The sequence below is a fragment of the Pleurodeles waltl genome, chromosome 1_2 (assembly GCF_031143425.1).
Source record: "Pleurodeles waltl isolate 20211129_DDA chromosome 1_2, aPleWal1.hap1.20221129, whole genome shotgun sequence".
Classification (NCBI taxonomy): domain Eukaryota; kingdom Metazoa; phylum Chordata; class Amphibia; order Caudata; family Salamandridae; genus Pleurodeles; species Pleurodeles waltl.
The window spans coordinates 294,092,370-294,111,175 of NC_090437.1; the positions used below are offsets into that span (position 1 = coordinate 294,092,370).

General features: G+C 46.1%; 1 protein-coding gene across 1 annotated transcript in view; it reads left to right on the forward strand.

The window, feature by feature from the left end:
• METAP1 (methionyl aminopeptidase 1) overlaps nucleotides 1–18,806 on the forward strand; it is a 336,590-nt gene that overhangs the window by 182,185 nt on the left and 135,599 nt on the right. Inside the window, exon 6 of the mRNA XM_069238322.1 lies at nucleotides 3,585–3,668. Coding sequence (XP_069094423.1) covers nucleotides 3,585–3,668 — 84 coding nt within the window. The remainder of the gene's footprint in view (nucleotides 1–3,584; nucleotides 3,669–18,806) is intronic.

Below are 18,806 nucleotides of genomic sequence, written 5' to 3' on the forward strand. Positions count from 1 at the left end.
TTGCAAATACTTGTTATGCTTGGAACCGAGTGTTTGACAGTAACTGCAAAGTCATCAATATCTTGAATGGTGTCTCCTTTGCGTCTCAAAACTAGGTTTACATTTTTTTACCAGTAAAGGGGCCATGTGAAGACGTGGCCTGCTCTTTACTGTACAGGTTGGGCAGTGACTACCACCTGGAACGCTATTCCGTGCTAAATAATATCGCAAATGAAACTACTCTCCTTAATCCAAACAAACGCAATGAATGTAGAGCTGAAGCTTTAAGAATATTATTTCACCGTCACTGAAATTATGTTTTTATTCTCCTAAGCCCCTCAAAAAGATTTTTTGAGGGTGAACTGACCTACTTAGCCACTATCTGTGAATAGGGCCTCCGGGTTCTATGGTGTAGGAAGTTGGTTCTGTATGTGCTATTTCAAAGTAAGGAATAGCATGCACAGAGTCCAAGGGTTGCCCTTAGAGGTAAAATAGTGGTAAAAATAGATAATACTAATGCTCTATTTTGTGGTAGTGTGGTCGAGCAGTAGGCTTATCCAAGGAGTAGTGTTAAGCATTTGTTGTACATACACATAGACAATAAATGAGGTACACACACTCAGAGACAAATCCAGCCAATAGGTTTTGTTATAGAAAAATATCTTTTCTTAGTTTATTTTAAGAACCACAGGTTCAAATTCTACATGTAATATCTCATTCGAAAGGTATTGCAGGTAAGTACTTTAGGAACTTTAAATCATAAAAATTGCATGTATACTTTTCAAGTTATTGACAAATAGCTGTTTTAAAAGTGGACACTTAGTGCAATTTTCACTGTTCCTGGGGGAGGTAAGTTTTTGTTAGTTTTACCAGGTAAGTAAGACACTTACAGGGTTCAGTTCTTGGTCCAAGGTAGCCCACCGTTGGGGGTTCAGAGCAACCCCAAAGTCACCACACCAGCAGCTCAGGGCCGGTCAGGTGCAGAGTTCAAAGTGGTGCCCAAAACACATAGGCTAGAATGGAGAGAAGGGGGTGCCCCGGTTCCGGTCTGCTTGCAGGTAAGTACCCGCGTCTTCGGAGGGCAGACCAGGGGGGTTTTGTAGGGCACCGGGGGGGACACAAGCCCACACAGAAATGTCACCCTCAGCAGCGCGGGGGCGGCCGGGTGCAGTGTAGAAACAAGCGTCGGGTTCGCAATGTTAGTCTATGAGAGATCAACGGATCTCTTCAGCGCTGCAGGCAGGCAAGGGGGGGGGTTCCTCGGGGAAACCTCCACTTGGGCAAGGGAGAGGGACTCCTGGGGGTCACTTCTCCAGTGAAAGTCCGGTCCTTCAGGTCCTGGGGGCTGCGGGTGCAGGGTCTCTCCCAGGCGTCGGGACTTAGGATTCAAAGAGTCGCGGTCAGGGGAAGCCTCGGGATTCCCTCTGCAGGCGGCGCTGTGGGGGCTCAGGGGGGACAGGTTTTGGTACTCACAGTATCAGAGTAGTCCTGGGGTCCCTCCTGAGGTGTTGGATCTCCACCAGCCGAGTCAGGGTCGCCGGGTGCAGTGTTGCAAGTCTCACGCTTCTTGCGGGGAGCTTGCAGGGTTCTTTCAAGGCTGCTGGAAACAAAGTTGCAGCCTTTTTTGGAGCAGGTCCGCTGTCCTCAGGAGTTTCTTGTCTTTTCGAAGCAGGGGCAGTCCTCAGAGGATGTCGAGGTCGCCGGTCCCTTTGGAAGGCGTCGCTGGAGCAGGATCTTTGGAAGGCAGGAGACAGGCCGGTGAGTTTCTGGAGCCAAGGCAGTTGTCGTCTTCTGGTCTTCCTCTGCAGGGGTTTTCAGCTAGGCAGTCCTTCTTCTTGTAGTTGCAGGAATCTAATTTTCTAGGGTTCAGGGTAGCCCTTAAATACTAAATTTAAGGGCGTGTTTAGGTCTGGGGGGTTAGTAGCCAATGGCTACTAGCCCTGAGGGTGGGTACACCCTCTTTGTGCCTCCTCCCAAGGGGAGGGGGTCACAATCCTAACCCTATTGGGGGAATCCTCCATCTGCAAGATGGAGGATTTCTAAAAGTTAGAGTCACCTCAGCTCAGGACACCTTAGGGGCTGTCCTGACTGGCCAGTGACTCCTCCTTGTTGCTTTCTTTGTTCCCTCCAGCCTTGCCGCCAAAAGTGGGGGCCGTGGCCGGAGGGGGCGGGCAACTCCACTAAGCTGGAGTGCCCTGCTGGGCTGTGACAAAGGGGTGAGCCTTTGAGGCTCACCGCCAGGTGTCACAGCTCCTGCCTGGGGGAGGTGTTAGCATCTCCACCCAGTGCAGGCTTTGTTACTGGCCTCAGAGTGACAAAGGCACTCTCCCCATGGGGCCAGCAACATGTCTCTGGTGTGGCAGGCTGCTGGAACTAGTCAGCCTACACAGACAGTCGGTTAAGTTTCAGGGGGCACCTCTAAGGTGCCCTCTGGGGTGTATTTTGCAATAAAATGTACACTGGCATCAGTGTGCATTTATTGTGCTGAGAAGTTTGATACCAAACTTCCCAGTTTTCAGTGTAGCCATTATGGTGCTGTGGAGTTCGGGTTTGACAGACTCCCAGACCATATACTCTTATGGCTACCCTGCACTTACAATGTCTAAGGTTTTGTTTAGACACTGTAGGGGTACCATGCTCATGCACTGGTACCCTCACCTATGGTATAGTGCACCCTGCCTTAGGGCTGTAAGGCCTGCTAGAGGGGTGTCTTACCTATACTGCATAGGCAGTGAGAGGCTGGCATGGCACCCTGAGGGGAGTGCCATGTCGACTTACTCGTTTTGTCCTCACTAGCACACACAAGCTGGCAAGCAGTGTGTCTGTGCTGAGTGAGAGGTCTCCAGGGTGGCATAAGACATGCTGCAGCCCTTAGAGACCTTCCTTGGCTTCAGGGCCCTTGGTACTAGAAGTACCAGTTACAAGGGACTTATCTGGATGCCAGGGTCTGCCAATTGTGGATACAAAAGTACAGGTTAGGGAAAGAACACTGGTGCTGGGGCCTGGTTAGCAGGCCTCAGCACACTTTCAATTGTAAACATAGCATCAGCAAAGGCAAAAAGTCAGGGGGCAACCATGCCAAGGAGGCATTTCCTTACATATGGTATTTATTTTTTTAACATTTTCTTCTGTTTTTATCCATATTTTTTTTTTGGCCGTCTGTTTTTGTGTTTATCCATATTGATTTAGTTTTGAGAATAAATAGTTGAAAAAATGGTGTGTTTCCACATCTATTTAACTGACCAGAATGCACTCCTAAATTGAACCATGTCGTGTTTTAGCAAACTAAGCAGCCAAATATAACAAAATGCTACACTTACAGATAAGTAACATTTAATACGAATATATTGTAACATATGCCTGCATTTACTGAAATCGCTTCCTGTTCTTTAACTCCTCATCCTTGTATCTACTCCGCTGTGACCTAGGTGGAAGACATGTACACCTTAGAATTGTACTTGGATATCTGGTCATCCCAACCATCAGTATTCCACATTTTACATTTTAACTCTACCCCCATGTTATACCTTTGCAAGCTCCATGTAGGTAACCCAGCATAATGCATTTTGGGTGAATTCATACTTTGTAAATGTGTTCTTTTTCAGCTTGCCAGGGAAGTTTTGGACATTGCTGCCATGATGATTAGAGCTGGTGTAACTACTGAAGAAATAGACCACACAGTCCATTTAGTAAGTTATTTTTTCTGTTTGTTTTTTACGTTAACTGTTCTATCTCACAAATGCCTATTTTGAGTCTGGCAGTTATGCAGTACTAGTCCACCAACTACAGTTTGGGCTACATAACTGCCTGGTCGGTTAGATGGTATTGACACGAGTTGAAGAATAGTTACAGAAATGCCAGTGGTACTGATTGTATATCTACAATGTAGGTAAAGGAGGGTATTTTATTGCTTGTGCAGAAAGTCGTTGCTTGTTGATGCGCTGTCGCTCTTGCTGTACTGCCCTTGAACCTTTCTCAGAATTGTAGACATAAGTGTGGATTCAAACTATTTTGTAGTTTACATGCTAGAGCTGGAATAGATCTGCTGAGCTTCTTTATGTTGAGGCTTGGTCATCTACTAGTTGCACATATTGGAGAGACTCAGTAGAGGACAAGAACATTCATGTAAACAGAAGTGAACGAAGTAGATTCAGTTGAAAATAAGTGAACAAAGGAGACTGCATTAAGTGTGATGAAACTGCTGTTGGTGTTTCCTTTGCTAGCTGGAATACCTCACCAGTGCACAACCACATTGTAATTACAGCGACAGTACCTGCCTTCCATTGCTTCTCCTTTTTTTTTCTGCAAACCCTGGGGGTCATTGATCCACTGCTGTGCCATTCCTCCCTCTGTCTGACGGGATTAACACGTGTGTGTGTGTTTACACACACAAAACCCTTGATATTGAATGGTAACTAGTAGTTTAAAAGCTTATATTTTAGAAAGAAGTGTTAACTGTGAATTATTTTCCTTAATTTACTATGCCGAATTAATTTGTAGGACGTGTAGCTTGCTTAAAAAAAGTTGATGGTTAGCACAGCATTTTTTTTCCTTTCTTCCATTACTGGGGAATAAAGTACTTTGATAATGACAGCGCTGCTACCCAAGCGTTAATCCGCACACTTAACAAGTATATCTTGGCAGGTCCACTCTTAATGCAAGCAACTTCTGATGAATCCTCCCCAGTGTATAAAAATAGTCGACAACGTCCACACCTTTCCGCAAAAGGTTGCTTTTTAAAAACATTTTTTAAACATAGGTCTTGTTAAACCGACTCTATACCGACAATGTAGTACAAAAAAGGCTTGTTTTATATACATGTTTTTACTTTGTTACAATGCCCTTTTCATTTAAAATGTGACTAATACACATTGTTTCTTAAGACACATTTTAAGTATTAGGACATTTTCCCCAACAAAAACCTACACATCTCAAAACATTGAGAGACATGTCCGCAGTCTCAGGCAAAGAATACTAAATGTATGATGCTCCAATGCTCTTAATCTTTCTAAAGATTGCTAACATTTTTTATTAAACCATGTGATATAAAAGATATGCAAAGAGCAACAAGTAATATGGTTGTATAATACCACCTCAGGGTTCAGGTGGCATTAGGCCTCTTTGCTTTTATTTATATATATTTATTGTATGTAAGATAGTTATAACTAGTGAATTTTAGTGGTTTTGTTTGAAATGGTATGTTGTAGCTGACATTTTTACTTAACTGTAATGTCCCTTTAACCTTTGTTTTTTTTCAGTGAACTTCTATGGTTTGTTTCAATAAAAAGTAAGATGTCCATTGCAGTGAGTGGCATGGATTAGGTACAGGGCGTGGCTTCTGGTCCTGCTCTCAACCCCATCTGGCATCTACCTGACCTGCTGTACACAGCCTTTGGCCTTGCACTGTGTGTGGTTGGTAACAGGGCTTGGTCTGTGGCCAGACCCTTCTCCCAACCCTTGTATTTGTCCAACTACCCTCTGTGCAGGCCTTTGGCTGTGCGTGGCATGAGGTTGGGCGCAGGGCCTTGTTAGTTGATGTTTCTCTCTACTGGTACTGCCTTGTGCTCCTTTGAGCTCGGTTTTATTCTGTTTTGACATACACAATCTTTGACGCCCTAATGCCAGCATTTGGTGCGCACACTGGCCCAACCTACTCCCAGCCTTGAGTCCATCTTGTTTAATGAGTCAGACAACCGGAGAGAGGACATTGACCTGGTTCAAGAGGAGACTTGCTTTTAAGGTAGACGCTAGTTTAACACCTCCTTCCGTAGAACTTCCACCCAAAAGATAGAGCTACAACCACTAGATCTCTCCTCTCAGTCACTCCACCTTCTCTGCCATTACTTTGGCCTTGCACCCCTCCACTGCTGCCTCTGCCAGAGTTATCTGAGGGGTCCCCTTCTTAGCTTACCACTAGGAAGCTCCTATGATTATTTTGAACCTGTAGGAAGCTGGCCCAGTGTGTGGTGGACACCTATAGTGTTACCTCTTATACTGGGTCTAGGCAATCCTAATTAGTGGTATTGTCTAGACAGCCAGGGCTCTCTAGGGTACCTGTGATGAGCAGCCAACACTTATCTAGAAGGCATGTGAAGCACTTGCAGTACCACAGTAGTCACACACTAACTTATCACACATGAAAGGAACCACACAGTGTTGCAAAAATAACGGTACTTTATTTTAGGCACACAAAACTAGACTATTGGTATACCTCCCTCTGGAGGTATGAACACAGAATATACACTAGCAAGTACTCAGGAAAAGCATACATTAGCAAGGGCCCTAAAAGGGGGGGGGGGAGAGGGTGCAAGCCATATACTAAAACAAATGGGATTTGAAAGGGTGTCCCCCACCAGAGTGTAGAAGTAGTTAGCTAAGGGCTGGGGAAGACTGGGAAGGTAAGTACCTAGAAGATCCCCAGTGGTTGGCTGCAGAGAGATAAGTTACCCGGTCTTCCAATAGGCTAACATGGGTACATCATGGTTGGAGAAATGCAGGAACAGAACCAGGCTGGTGGATCCCAAGGGCAGATCCCAGGCGAAGAGGACCTGCAAAAGAAGGGGGCAGAGTCCAGTCTGCACAGGTGTGTCAAGTTGGGGCAGGAGGCAATGCCCACCCTTCTGCAGCTGAAGATTTGGGTTGTCGATGATGGATGAAGCCCAGCTTACAGGGTCCAGAAACTGCAGAGGAGTCCCTGAAGTCACCTATGAGCTGTCACTCGCCGGTCGCCAGATTGCAGGAGGGTCAGTGCTCAGGAGGACCACCAACAAGCACAGGCAAATGCAAGAGGAGCTGTTGGAGGATTTGCAGAGCTGTGGAGGACCAACAAGGTCCTGGGGACTCGAACGTTCGAGGGGAGCCTGGGCTGCCCCTCAGGATGCAGGGAAGCCAGAAGTTTGAGCCCCCACAAGCAACTCACTGGCAACAGGCACAGTTAATCACAGTGAAGCCCAGTCAGCACACCTGAAGAGGAGTCCCACGTCGCTGGAGCTGCAAAGACTGTCCTTGCAGAGGTAGAGTGCTGGGGTCCAGGTTACTTGGAGCCTGAAGATCCCTCTGAGTAGGAGTCAACAAGCCTTGGTTGGTGCAACAGCTGCAGGGCACAGGGGTTCTGTCCCAATGGCAGGTGTTCAGTGTCCCATGTTGGACAGCAAGCAGAGAGGACCCAGGGGATCCCTCAGAACCACCTCTTGTGTTGGAGAATCTTCGCTGATACCATGGGCAGAAGATCCCATCAACTGGACGTTGTTGCCTTAGGTGCCTACACATGCAGGGGAGAGACTCCTTCACTCCAAGGGAGATTCCTTCTTGCTTCCAGGTGCAGTCAAACCCTTTCCGACCCTAGACGATGCACAGCCTTGGAGATGTTGCAGAATGCTGACCGGAGCCATGGAAACAATGTAACAATGTTGGAAAGAGAAGTCTTCTCAGGCGGTGCAGTCTTGTCTGGTTCCTGTGTAGCCCAACAGCAGTTCCAGAGGCCAGGAGCAGATGTGTTGCAGGGAGTTCCTTACAGTATCTTGCACGACTCAAGGGAGTCCCGAAATAGCCCATTAAAACGGGTTTGGTCACTCTCTGGGGTGACCACCTATCAGTAGAGGTCACTGACCTCAGCTACCTGGCCTGCCTAATCAGATGCTCCCAGAGGCCTCTGCACATCTTGTTTCCTAGATGGCAGAACCAAGTGCCCACCTGGAGGAGCTGTTGGCACCACCCCAGGGGTGGAGATGGACAGGGGAGCGGTCACTCCTTTCATTTGTGTTTCACGCCAGAGCGGGACCAGTGGTTTCTGGACTGGTGCAAACCGGATTATGCAAGGAGGGCACCAAATGTGCCCTTCAAAGCACTCTGCTGGCGCAGGGAGGCTACCCCTCTCCAACCCAGTAACATCTATTTTTAAAGGAGAGGAGGTTGCACCCCTCTCCAACAGGAAATCCTTTTTTTATTTTTGCTGTCCCGTTCTCGAGCTGGTCAAGCAGCAGGAGGGCAGAATCGTGTATGGGGGCTGCAGCAGTGCGGCTGCTCGCAGTCCCTGAAAAGCTGGTAGGATCAGAACAGTTGGATCTTCTAAGGATCACCGAGAGTGCATGGACTAATGGAACCAATACTGGAATCCGTATTGGCGTATGATTCAGAATTTTTTTTTTATTCCAAACATGCACAGGTTTGGAGTTACCATTATGTAGCTTGGCCAACGCGTAGCGATCAGCGGCAAGTACATAGATAAAACGGCTTCCCCACACTTACGAAGCCCAGGGAATTGTAACTGGAGTTCGCAGGTGCACCACTGCTCATGCAGGGGTGCCCAGACACTAGGGGACCTGCACCCTGCCCTTTAAGTTCCTACCATAGGGATGACTTAGTGATCTGGTGTGGTGACCAGCAGTGAAAGGGTGCATGCACTATTTCACGCAGGCTGCTAATGGCAGCCCTGCAGGCACAGTTTGCATGGGCTCCCATGGATGGCATTATACATGCTGTAGCCCATGGAAGACCCCTGGTGTACCAATGCCCTGGTACCCAAGTACCATCTACCAGGAACTTACAGGGGTACACCAGTATGGCTATTGTGGGGTGTATGAAGTACCAAAAACACACACATTTGGAGGAGCGAGAACAATCACTGGAGTCCGGATCAGCAGGATCCCAGTGAAAAAGTCTAAGCACAATACCATGAGGTCATAACTGGGTGGTGGCATACTAAATGCTTTTCATTCAGGAGGATAATTTATGAGGGAAGCTTTTTCATGAGAACGCAATTTACCCTCATTGTCTAGGGCATGCTAAATTCAACCCTGACAACTTCAAGGAATATGTTAAAACCAGGGTAATCACCCCTAGGTTTGAAAAAATGTTCATGCCCTCGCCCACTGACCTAGTGACCTTACATACATTAGTGGACCGGTTCACCCAGATTTCCTGGCAGTCCACACTGCGTGTGTCCCTGTCCAACCCACTGGCAATGATCCTTCTACAGACTAGAGCAAAAGGGTAGATGCAGCAGGCAGGAGAGTGACCTTGGAAGTAGCTACTCAGTGCCAGTTTGTTCTCTCTCCTATTTAGGTATGACAGGGAACAATGAGAAGAGATGAGAGCTCCTTAAACACCTCCCAAACAAGCAGTTTAAGAAGTGGGGAGGCGATAGTGATTGAGGGCAAGGTCATCTTCAGCAGGTCCCCAGGGATGATGCCAATGTCAGTGTCATCTTTGGGTGCCACACCAGGGTCTCTATCCCCAGGTTTAAACTAGAGGTGCAGCAGCATTTTCTCAGCCTCCCGTTAAACGGATAGCACCTTTTCCGGCCACAGGTTGATGAGATAAATTGCAATCCCATCATGCACTGCTTGACCTCACATATTACATCACTTATGGCATGTTAAATGGCTTTGTTGATTAATAAGCTCATTCAAGGCCCTCAAAGCACAAAACTTAAAGGGAAAAAAGAGGCAATGAAGGGTTCAAAATGAGTGCACGCACGGTTTCGGTACTTTTGTGTGATGTCATATGTGGGGTATTAAGCAGTGCATGACTAGGTCACAAATTATCGCTAGTTGATTAAACTATATAACCGCTGCATTTCAGAGGTTTTTGGGTTAGTTCCATTCTCTCTTCAACATCTAACAATAACGTCACCTTAACCTTGTTTTTTCAGTAAATATGTTTGATGGCATGTGTAGCTGCAGATACACATGCTGTGCACATCCCGCCATCTAGTGTTGGGCTCGGAGTGTTACAAGTTGTTTTTTTTCGAAGAAGTCTTTCGAGTCACGAGATCGAGGGACTCCTCCCATTTCGGCTCCATTGCGCATGGGCGTCGACTCCATCTTAGATTGTTTTTTTTCCGCCATCGGGTTCGGACGTGTTCCTTTTCGCTCTGGGTTTCGGGTCGAAAAGTTAGTTAGAATCTCGGAAAAATCGTCTGTATTGTTTGCGTTCGGTATCGGGTTAGTTATAACAGATCGACACTGACTTTTGAAGAGCTCCGGTGGCCCTTTGGGGTTTTTTCCATCCCCTGTCGGGGCCTGGTCGGCCCGGCCACGTGTCTCTTCAAGGCTGATGGAACGGACCCCATTCCGCTTCTGCCCAAAATGCCACAACAAGTATCCGTATACAGATCAGCATCTGGTCTGTAACTTGTGTTTGCCTCCAGAGCACAAGGAGGATACTTATGAAGCCTGTCGAGCGTTTTGGTCCAGAAAAACATTAAGAGACCGAAGAGCGAGAAGACTGCAGATGGCGTTGGCGCCGACAGGACAAGGGCGTTTCGAGGAGGAAGAAGAAACCTTCTCCATCCAGGAGTCGGACTCGGACGAGCTTGATCCAGAAGAAACGCCAAAAACCGTGAGTAAGACGTCGAAACATAAAACTCACGAGAAGACCACAAAAGCCCAGGAGACGCCACCGCCAACAGGCCATGGCTTAACCCGAAAAATAGGTGACCGATCATCGGCACCGAAAAAGGGCACGCTGGTGTCGAAGTCATCCGACTCCGGTCGAGATACCGCCACACAGCAATCTCGGGCCCGAGACAGCGGCTCCGAGCAAGTTCGGCACCGACACAACGGCACCGAAATGGGTCGGCACAGAGAGACCACGACGCCGAAAATAAAAAAGGTTGCGTCGGAACCGAAAAAAGTAGCCTACACAGAGGAACAAGGACTGTCCTCACAAATGAAAACACATAGATTTGGACAGGAACTGGAGACAATGGAGCCAGACTACACCCAAAGAAGACTCCACATTCAAAAAGAAACAGGGAAGATCAGCACTCTCCCTCCTATTAGAATGAAACGCAAAATTGCCTTCCAGGAGAAGGACAAGCAGCCACAGGCTAAGGTGGCTAAACAAGTAAGCCCGCCACCGTCTCCACCACGCTCTCCGCAACCATCGCCGGTAGCCACACCACCAATGATGCAATCCCCGACTCATACAGGGATGAGTCAAGACGATCCAGACGCGTGGGATATTTATGATGCGCCAGTGTCAGATAATAGTCCTGACTGTTATCCAGCTAGACCGTCACCACCAGAAGATAGTACAGCCTACGCACAGGTGGTGTCAAGGGCAGCGGCGTTTCATAATGTCAACCTGCATTCAGAGCCAATTTAAGACGACTTTCTATTTAATACGCTGTCGTCCACACACAGCCAGTATCAGAGTCTCCCCATGCTACCTGGCATGCTAAAGCACTCCAAACAAGTGTTTGAGGAGCCTGTAAAAGGAAGGGCCATTACTCCAAGAGTGGAGAAAAAATATAAACCGCCACCAACAGACCCCGTGTACATCGCACAACAGCTAACACCGGACTCAGTAGTAGTAGGGGCAGCTCGCAAGAGGGCGAACTCACACACTTCAGGAGATGCACCACCTCCAGATAAAGAGAGTCGTAAATTCGATGCAGCAGGAAAAAGAGTGGCGGCACAGGCAGCAAACCAGTGGCGTATTGCAAACTCACAGGCTTTGTTGGCCAGATACGATAGGGCTCATTGGGACGAAATGCAACACTTTATAGAACATTTGCCCAAGGAGTTCCAAAAGAGAGCACAGCAAGTAGTGGAAGAAGGACAGAGTATCTCAAACAATCAGATACGGTCCGCAATAGACGCTGCAGACACAGCTGCTAGAACTGTAAACACAGCATTGACAATAAGGAGACATGCATGGCTGCGTACATCAGGATTCAAGCCGGAAATACAACAAGCCGTGCTGAATATGCCATTCAACGGACAACAGTCGTTTGGGCCGGAGGTGGACACTGCCATCGAAAAACTTAGACACAGATACGGCCAAAGCCATGGGCGCTCTCTACTCCCCACAGAGCAGAGGCACATTTCGAAAGACCGTTTCGGGGGGGGATTTCGAGGACAAAGCACAGAACCCACAACCTCACAAACAAGACCCACTTACCAGAGCCAGTATCAGCGGGGAAGTTTTCGGGGACAATATAGAGGGGGTCAATTCCAAAAGAATAGAGGGAAGTTCCAAAGTCCCAAAACTCCTCAAAACAAGCTGTGACTTCCACGTCACAAATCCCCCAAAACATAACACCTGTGGGGGGGAGACTAACCAAGTTTTACAAACATTGGGAGGAAATAACAACAGACACTTGGGTCCTAGCAATTATCCAGCATGGTTATTGCATTGAATTTCTCAAATTCCCTCCAAACGTCCCACCGAAAACACACAAGATGTCAAAAGAACACATGGATCTTCTAGGATTAGAGGTCCAAGCGTTGGTACAAAAAGGAGCAATAGAATTAGTACCAATTCAACAGAAAGGAACAGGAGTTTACTCTCTGTACTTTCTCATACCCAAAAAGGACAAGACTCTAAGACCTATATTAGATCTCAGTACATTAAATACCTACATCAAATCAGATTACTTTCACATGGTGACATTACAGGACGTAATCCCACTGCTCAAACAACAAGACTACATGACAACACTAGACCTAAAGGATGCATATTTCCATATACCGATACAGCCTTCACACAGAAAGTACTTAAGGTTTGTATTCCAAGGGGTACATTACCAATTCAAGGTGTTGCCATTCGGAATAACAACTGCGCCAAGAGTTTTTACAAAATGTGGCATGTGTAGCTGCAGCTACACATGCTGAGCATAGACTACCAAGCAGTAATCTCCACAAAAAGCAGTGGTTCAGCCTGTAGGAGTTGAAGTTGTCTGAAATAATGTTCTTAATACAGCATGTCCTATTGTGGCTTGTTGCGTTGCTAACACATCTACACAGTAGTGTTTGGTAAATGTATGAGGCGTAGACCATGTAGCTGCCTTACATATTTCGGTCATTGGAATATTTCCTAGAAAGGCCATGGTAGCACCTTTCTTTCTAGTCGAGTGTGCCTTTGGTGTAATAGGCAGTTCTCTTTTTGCTTTAAGATAACAGGTTTGAATGCATTTAACTATCCATCTAGCAATGCCTTGTTTAGAAATTGGATTTCCTGTATGAGGTTTTTGGAAAGCAATAAATAATTGTTTTGTTTTTCGAATTAGTTTTGTTCTGTCAATGTAGTACATTAACGCTCTCTTGATGTCTAATGTATGTAGTGCTCTTTCAGCTACAGAATCTGGCTGTGGAAAGAACACTGGTAGTTCTACTGTTTGATTCAAGTAGAACGGTGATATGACTTTTAGTAAGAATTTTGGATTTGTTCGTAAGACTACTTTATGCTTGTGTATCTGAATAAATGGTTCTTGTATGGTATATACTTACTCTTCTTAGAGATGTGATAGCAATTAGAAATGCAACCTTCCATGTTAAGTATTGCATTTCACAAGAGTGCATGGGTTCAAAAGGTGGCCCCATGAGTCGTGTTAAGACAATGTTGAGGTTCCATGAAGGAACTGGTGGTGTTCTTGGTGGTATAATTCTTTTTAGGCCTTCCATAAATGCTTTTATGACTGTATCCTAAATAGTGAAGTTGAGTGGGTAATTTGCAGGTAAGCTGAAATTGCGGTAAGATGTATCTTAATGGAAGAAAAAGCTAGCTTTGACTTTTGCAAATGTAGTAAGTATCTTACGATGTCTTTGGCAGATGCGTGTAAGGGTTGAATTTGATTATTAGACTACAAGTCAAAATAGTAATGAAACTCCTAGGCATGATGTCCTCATGCATAGCCATTCTCCCAAACGCAAGATTGCACATGCGGCCCTTACAACAGTGCCTAGCATCACAATGGTCACAAGCACAGGGTCAACTTCTAGATCTAGTGTTGATATACCGCCAAACATACACCTCGCTTCAATGGTGGAACAATATAAATTTAAACCAAGGGTGGCCTTTTCAAGACCCAGTGCCTCCATACGTAATAACTACAGATGCCTCCATGATAGGGTGGGGAGCACACCTCAATCAACACAGCATTCAGGGACAATGGGACTCTCGGCAAAAACAGCTTCACATAAATAACTTAGAACTATTGGCAGTACTTCTAGCGTTAAAAGCATTTCAACCAATAATAAGCCACAAACACATTCTTGTCAAAACAGACAACATGACAACAATGTATTACCTAAACAAACAGGGAGGAACACACTCAACACAGTTGTGTCTCCTGACACAGAAAATATGGCATTGGGCGATACACAACCACATTCGCCTAATGGCACAGTTCATTCCAGGGATTCAGAATCAATTAGCAGACAATCTCTCTCGGGATCACCAACAAATCCATGAATGGGAGATTCACCCCCAAGTACTACACACTTACTTCCAAAATTGGGGAACACCACAAATAGACCTGTTTGCAACAAAAGAAAACTCAAAATGCCGCAACTTCCCCCTCTCCCACTCCTTCCATATCTAGTAAACAAGTTGAGTCAAAACAAACTCAAACTCATACTAATAGCACCAACTTGGGCAAGACACCCTTGGTACACAACACTACTAGACCTCTCAGTAGTGCCTCATATCAAACTACCAAACAGACCAGATCTGTTAACTCAACACAATCAACAGATCAGACACCCCAATCCAGCATCGCTGAATCTAGCAATTTGGCTCCTGAAGTCTTAGAGTTAAGAAACTTAGACCTTACACAGGAATGTATGGAAGTCATAAAACAAGCTAGAAAACCAACCACTAGATATTGCTATGCAAATAAGTGGAAAAGGTTTGTTTATTATTGCCATAATAATCAGATACAACCCTTACACGCATCTGCTAAAGACATCGTAAGCTACTTGCTACATTTGCAAAAGTCAAAACTAGCTTTTTCATCCATTAAAATACATCTTACCGCAATTTCAGCTTACCTGCAAATTACCCACTCAAATTCACTGTTTAGGATACCAGTCATAAAAGCCTTTATGGAAGGTCTAAAAAGAATTATACCACCAAGAACACCACCAGTTCCTTCATGGAACCTCAACATTGTCTTAACACGACTCATGTGACCACCTTTTGAGCCCATGCACTCATGTGAAATGCAATATTTAACATGGAAAGTTGCGTTTCTAATTGCCATCACATCTCTAAGAAGAGTTAGTGAAATCCAAGCATTTACCATACAAGAACCATTTATTCAAATACACAAGCATAAAGTAGTTCTACGGACAAATCCAAAATTTTTACCAAAAGTCATATCACCGTTCCACTTGAATCAAACAGTAGAACTACCAGTGTTCTTCCTACAGCCAGATTCTGTAGCTGAGAGAGCACTACATACATTAGACATCAAAAGAGCGTTAATGTACTACATTGACAGAACAAAACAAATTTGGAAAACAAAACAATTATTTGTTGCTTTCCAAAAACCTCATACAGGAAATCCAGTTTCCAAACAAGGCATTGCTAGATGGATAGTTAAATGCATTCAAACCTGTTATCTCAAAGCAAAAAGAGAACTGCCTATTACACCTAGGGCCCACTCAACTAGAAAGAAAGGTGCTACCATGGCCTTTCTAGGAAACATTCCAATGACTGAAATATGTAAGGCAGCCACATGGTCTACGCCTCATACGTTTACCAAGCACTACTGCGTGGATGTGTTAACAGCACAGCAAGCTACAGTAGGACAAGCAGTACTACGAACTTTTTCGAACAACTTCAACTCCTACAGGCTGAACCACCACTTTTGGGGAAATAACTGCTTACTAGTCTATGCAAAGCATGTGTATCTGCAGCTACACATGCCATCGAACGGAAAATGTCACTTACCCAGTGTACATCTGTTCGTGGCATGAGATGCTGCAGATTCACATGCGCCCACCTGCCTCCCCGGGAGCCTGTAGCCGTTTCGAAGTTGATCTTGAACATTTGTAAATTTGTAAATATATCACTTTAAACTACATTAGGTACATACATGTTTACTCCATTGCATGGGCACTATTACTATAATACACAACTCCTACCTCACCCTCTGCGGGGAAAACAGTCTAAGATGGAGTCGACGCCCATGCGCAATGGAGCTGAAAGGGGAGGAGTCCCTCGATCTCGTGACTCGAAAGACTTCTTCGAAGAAAAACAACTTGTAACACTCCGAGCCCAACACTAGATGGCGGGATGTGCAAAGCATGTGAATCTGCTGCGTCTCATGCCACGAACAGATGTACACTGGGTAAGTGACATTTTCCATATATATATATATATATATATATATATATATATATATATATATATATATATATATATATATATGTGTGTGTGTATATATGTGTGTGTATATACACAAGTATGTCATTTTTTATCTAAATATATTTTAATACTGTAATGGGTACTACTTTTAACAGATTTACATACTATGACATTGAAGCATAAAGCCATATACACACTCACCCACTTATGTATTATGTAAATAAGATGTTTTAATTATTGTAGGAAGTTGGCTCTGTATGTACTAATTCAAAGTGAGAAATAGCATGCACAGAGTCCAAGAGTTCCCCTTAGAGGTAAGATAGAGCATTAGAATTATCTCTTTTTGCCACTATTTTGTGGTAGGGTGGTCGAGCAGTAGGCTTATCAGAGGGTAGTGTTAAGCAATTGTTGTACACACAGGCAATAAATGAGGAACACACACTCAAAGACAATTCCAGGCTGTAGGAAGTTGGCTCTGTATGTGCTATTTCAAAGTAAGGAATAGCATGCACAGAGTCCAAGGGTTCCCCTTAGAGGTAAAATAGTGGTAAAAATAGATAATACTAATGCTCTATTTTGTGGTAGTGTGGTCGAGCAGTAGGCTTATCCAAGGAGTAGTGTTAAGCATTTGTTGTACATACACATAGACAATAAATGAGGTACACACACTCAGAGACAAATCCAGCCAATAGGTTTTTGTATAGAAAAATATATTTTCTTAGTTTATTTTAAGAACCACAGGTTCAAATTCTACATGTAATATCTCATTCGAAAGGTACTGCAGGTAAGTACTTTAGGAACTTTAAATCATAAAAATTGCATGTATACTTTTCAAGTTATTGACAAATAGCTGTTTTAAAAGTGGACACTTAGTGCAATTTTCACAGTTCCTAGGGGAGGTAAGTTTTTGTTAGTTTTACCAGGTAAGTAAGACACTTACAGGGTTCAGTTCTTGGTCCAAGGTAGCCCACCGTTGGGGGTTCAGAGCAACCCCAAAGTTACCACACCAGCAGCTCAGGGCCGGTCAGGTGCAGAGTTCAAAGTGGTGCCCAAAACACATAGGCTAGAATGGAGAGAAGGGGGTGCCCCGGTTCCGGTCTGCTTGCAGGTAAGTACCCACGTCTTCGGAGGGCAGACCAGGGGGGTTTTGTAGGGCACCGGGGGGGACACAAGCCCACACAGAAATTTCACCCTCAGCAGCGCGGGGGCGGCCGGGTGCAGTGTAGGAACAAGCGTCGGGTTCGCAATGTTAGTCTATGAGAGATCTCGGGATCTCTTCAGCGCTGCAGGCAGGCAAGGGGGGGGTTCCTCGGGGAAACCTCCACTTGGGCAAGGGAGAGGGACTCCTGGGGGTCACTTCTCCAGTGAAAGTCCGGTCCTTCAGGTCCTGGGGGCTGCGGGTGCAGGGTCTCTCCCAGGCGTCGGGACTTAGGATTCAAAGAGTCGCGGTCAGGGGAAGCCTCGGGATTCCCTCTGCAGGCGGCGCTGTGGGGGCTCAGGGGGGACAGGTTTTGGTACTCACAGTATCAGAGTAGTCCTGGGGTCCCTCCTGAGGTGTTGGATCTCCACCAGCCGAGTCGGGGTCGCCGGGTGCAGTGTTGCAAGTCTCACGCTTCTTGCGGGGAGCTTGCAGGGTTCTTTCAAGGCTGCTGGAAACAAAGTTGCAGCCTTTCTTGGAGCAGGTCCGCTGTCCTCGGGAGTTTCTTGTCTTTTCGAAGCAGGGGCAGTCCTCAGAGGATGTCGAGGTCGCTGGTCCCTTTGGAAGGCGTCACTGGAGCAGGATCTTTGGAAGGCAGGAGACAGGCCGGTGAGTTTCTGGAGCCAAGGCAGTTGTCGTCTTCTGGTCTTCCTCTGCAGGGGTTTTCAGCTAGGCAGTCCTTCTTCTTGTAGTTGCAGGAATCTAATTTTCTAGGGTTCAGGGTAGCCCTTAAATACTAAATTTAAGGGCGTGTTTAGGTCTGGGGGGTTAGTAGCCAATGGCTACTAGCCCTGAGGGTGGGTACACCCTCTTTGTGCCTCCTCCCAAGGGGAGGGGGTCACAATCCTAACCCTATTGGGGGAATCCTCCATCTGCAAGATGGAGGATTTCTAAAAGTTAGAGTCACTTCAGCGCAGGACACCTTAGGGGCTGTCCTGACTGGCCAGTGACTCCTCCTTGTTGCTTTCTTTGTTCCCTCCAGCCTTGCCGCCAAAAGTGGGGGCCGTGGCCGGAGGGGGCGGGCAACTCCACTAAGCTGGAGTGCCCTGCTGGGCTGTGACAAAGGGGTGAGCCTTTGAGGCTCACCGCCAGGTGTCACAGCTCCTGCCTGGGGGAGGTGTTAGCATCTCCACCCAGTGCAGGCTTTGTTACTGGCCTCAGAGTGACAAAGGCACTCTCCCCATGGGGCCAGCAACATGTCTCTGGTGTGGCAGGCTGCTGGAACTAGTCAGCCTACACAGACAGTCGGTTAAGTTTCAGGGGGCACCTCTAAGGTGCCCTCTGTGGTGTATTTTACAATAAAATGTACACTGGCATCAGTGTGCATTTATTGTGCTGAGAAGTTTGATACCAAACTTCCCAGTTTTCAGTGTAGCCATTATGGTGCTGTGGAGTTCGTGTTTGACAGACTCCCAGACCATATACTCTTATGGCTACCCTGCACTTACAATGTCCAAGGTTTTGTTTCGACACTGTAGGGGTACCATGCTCATGCACTGGTACCCTCACCTATGGTATAGTGCACCCTGCC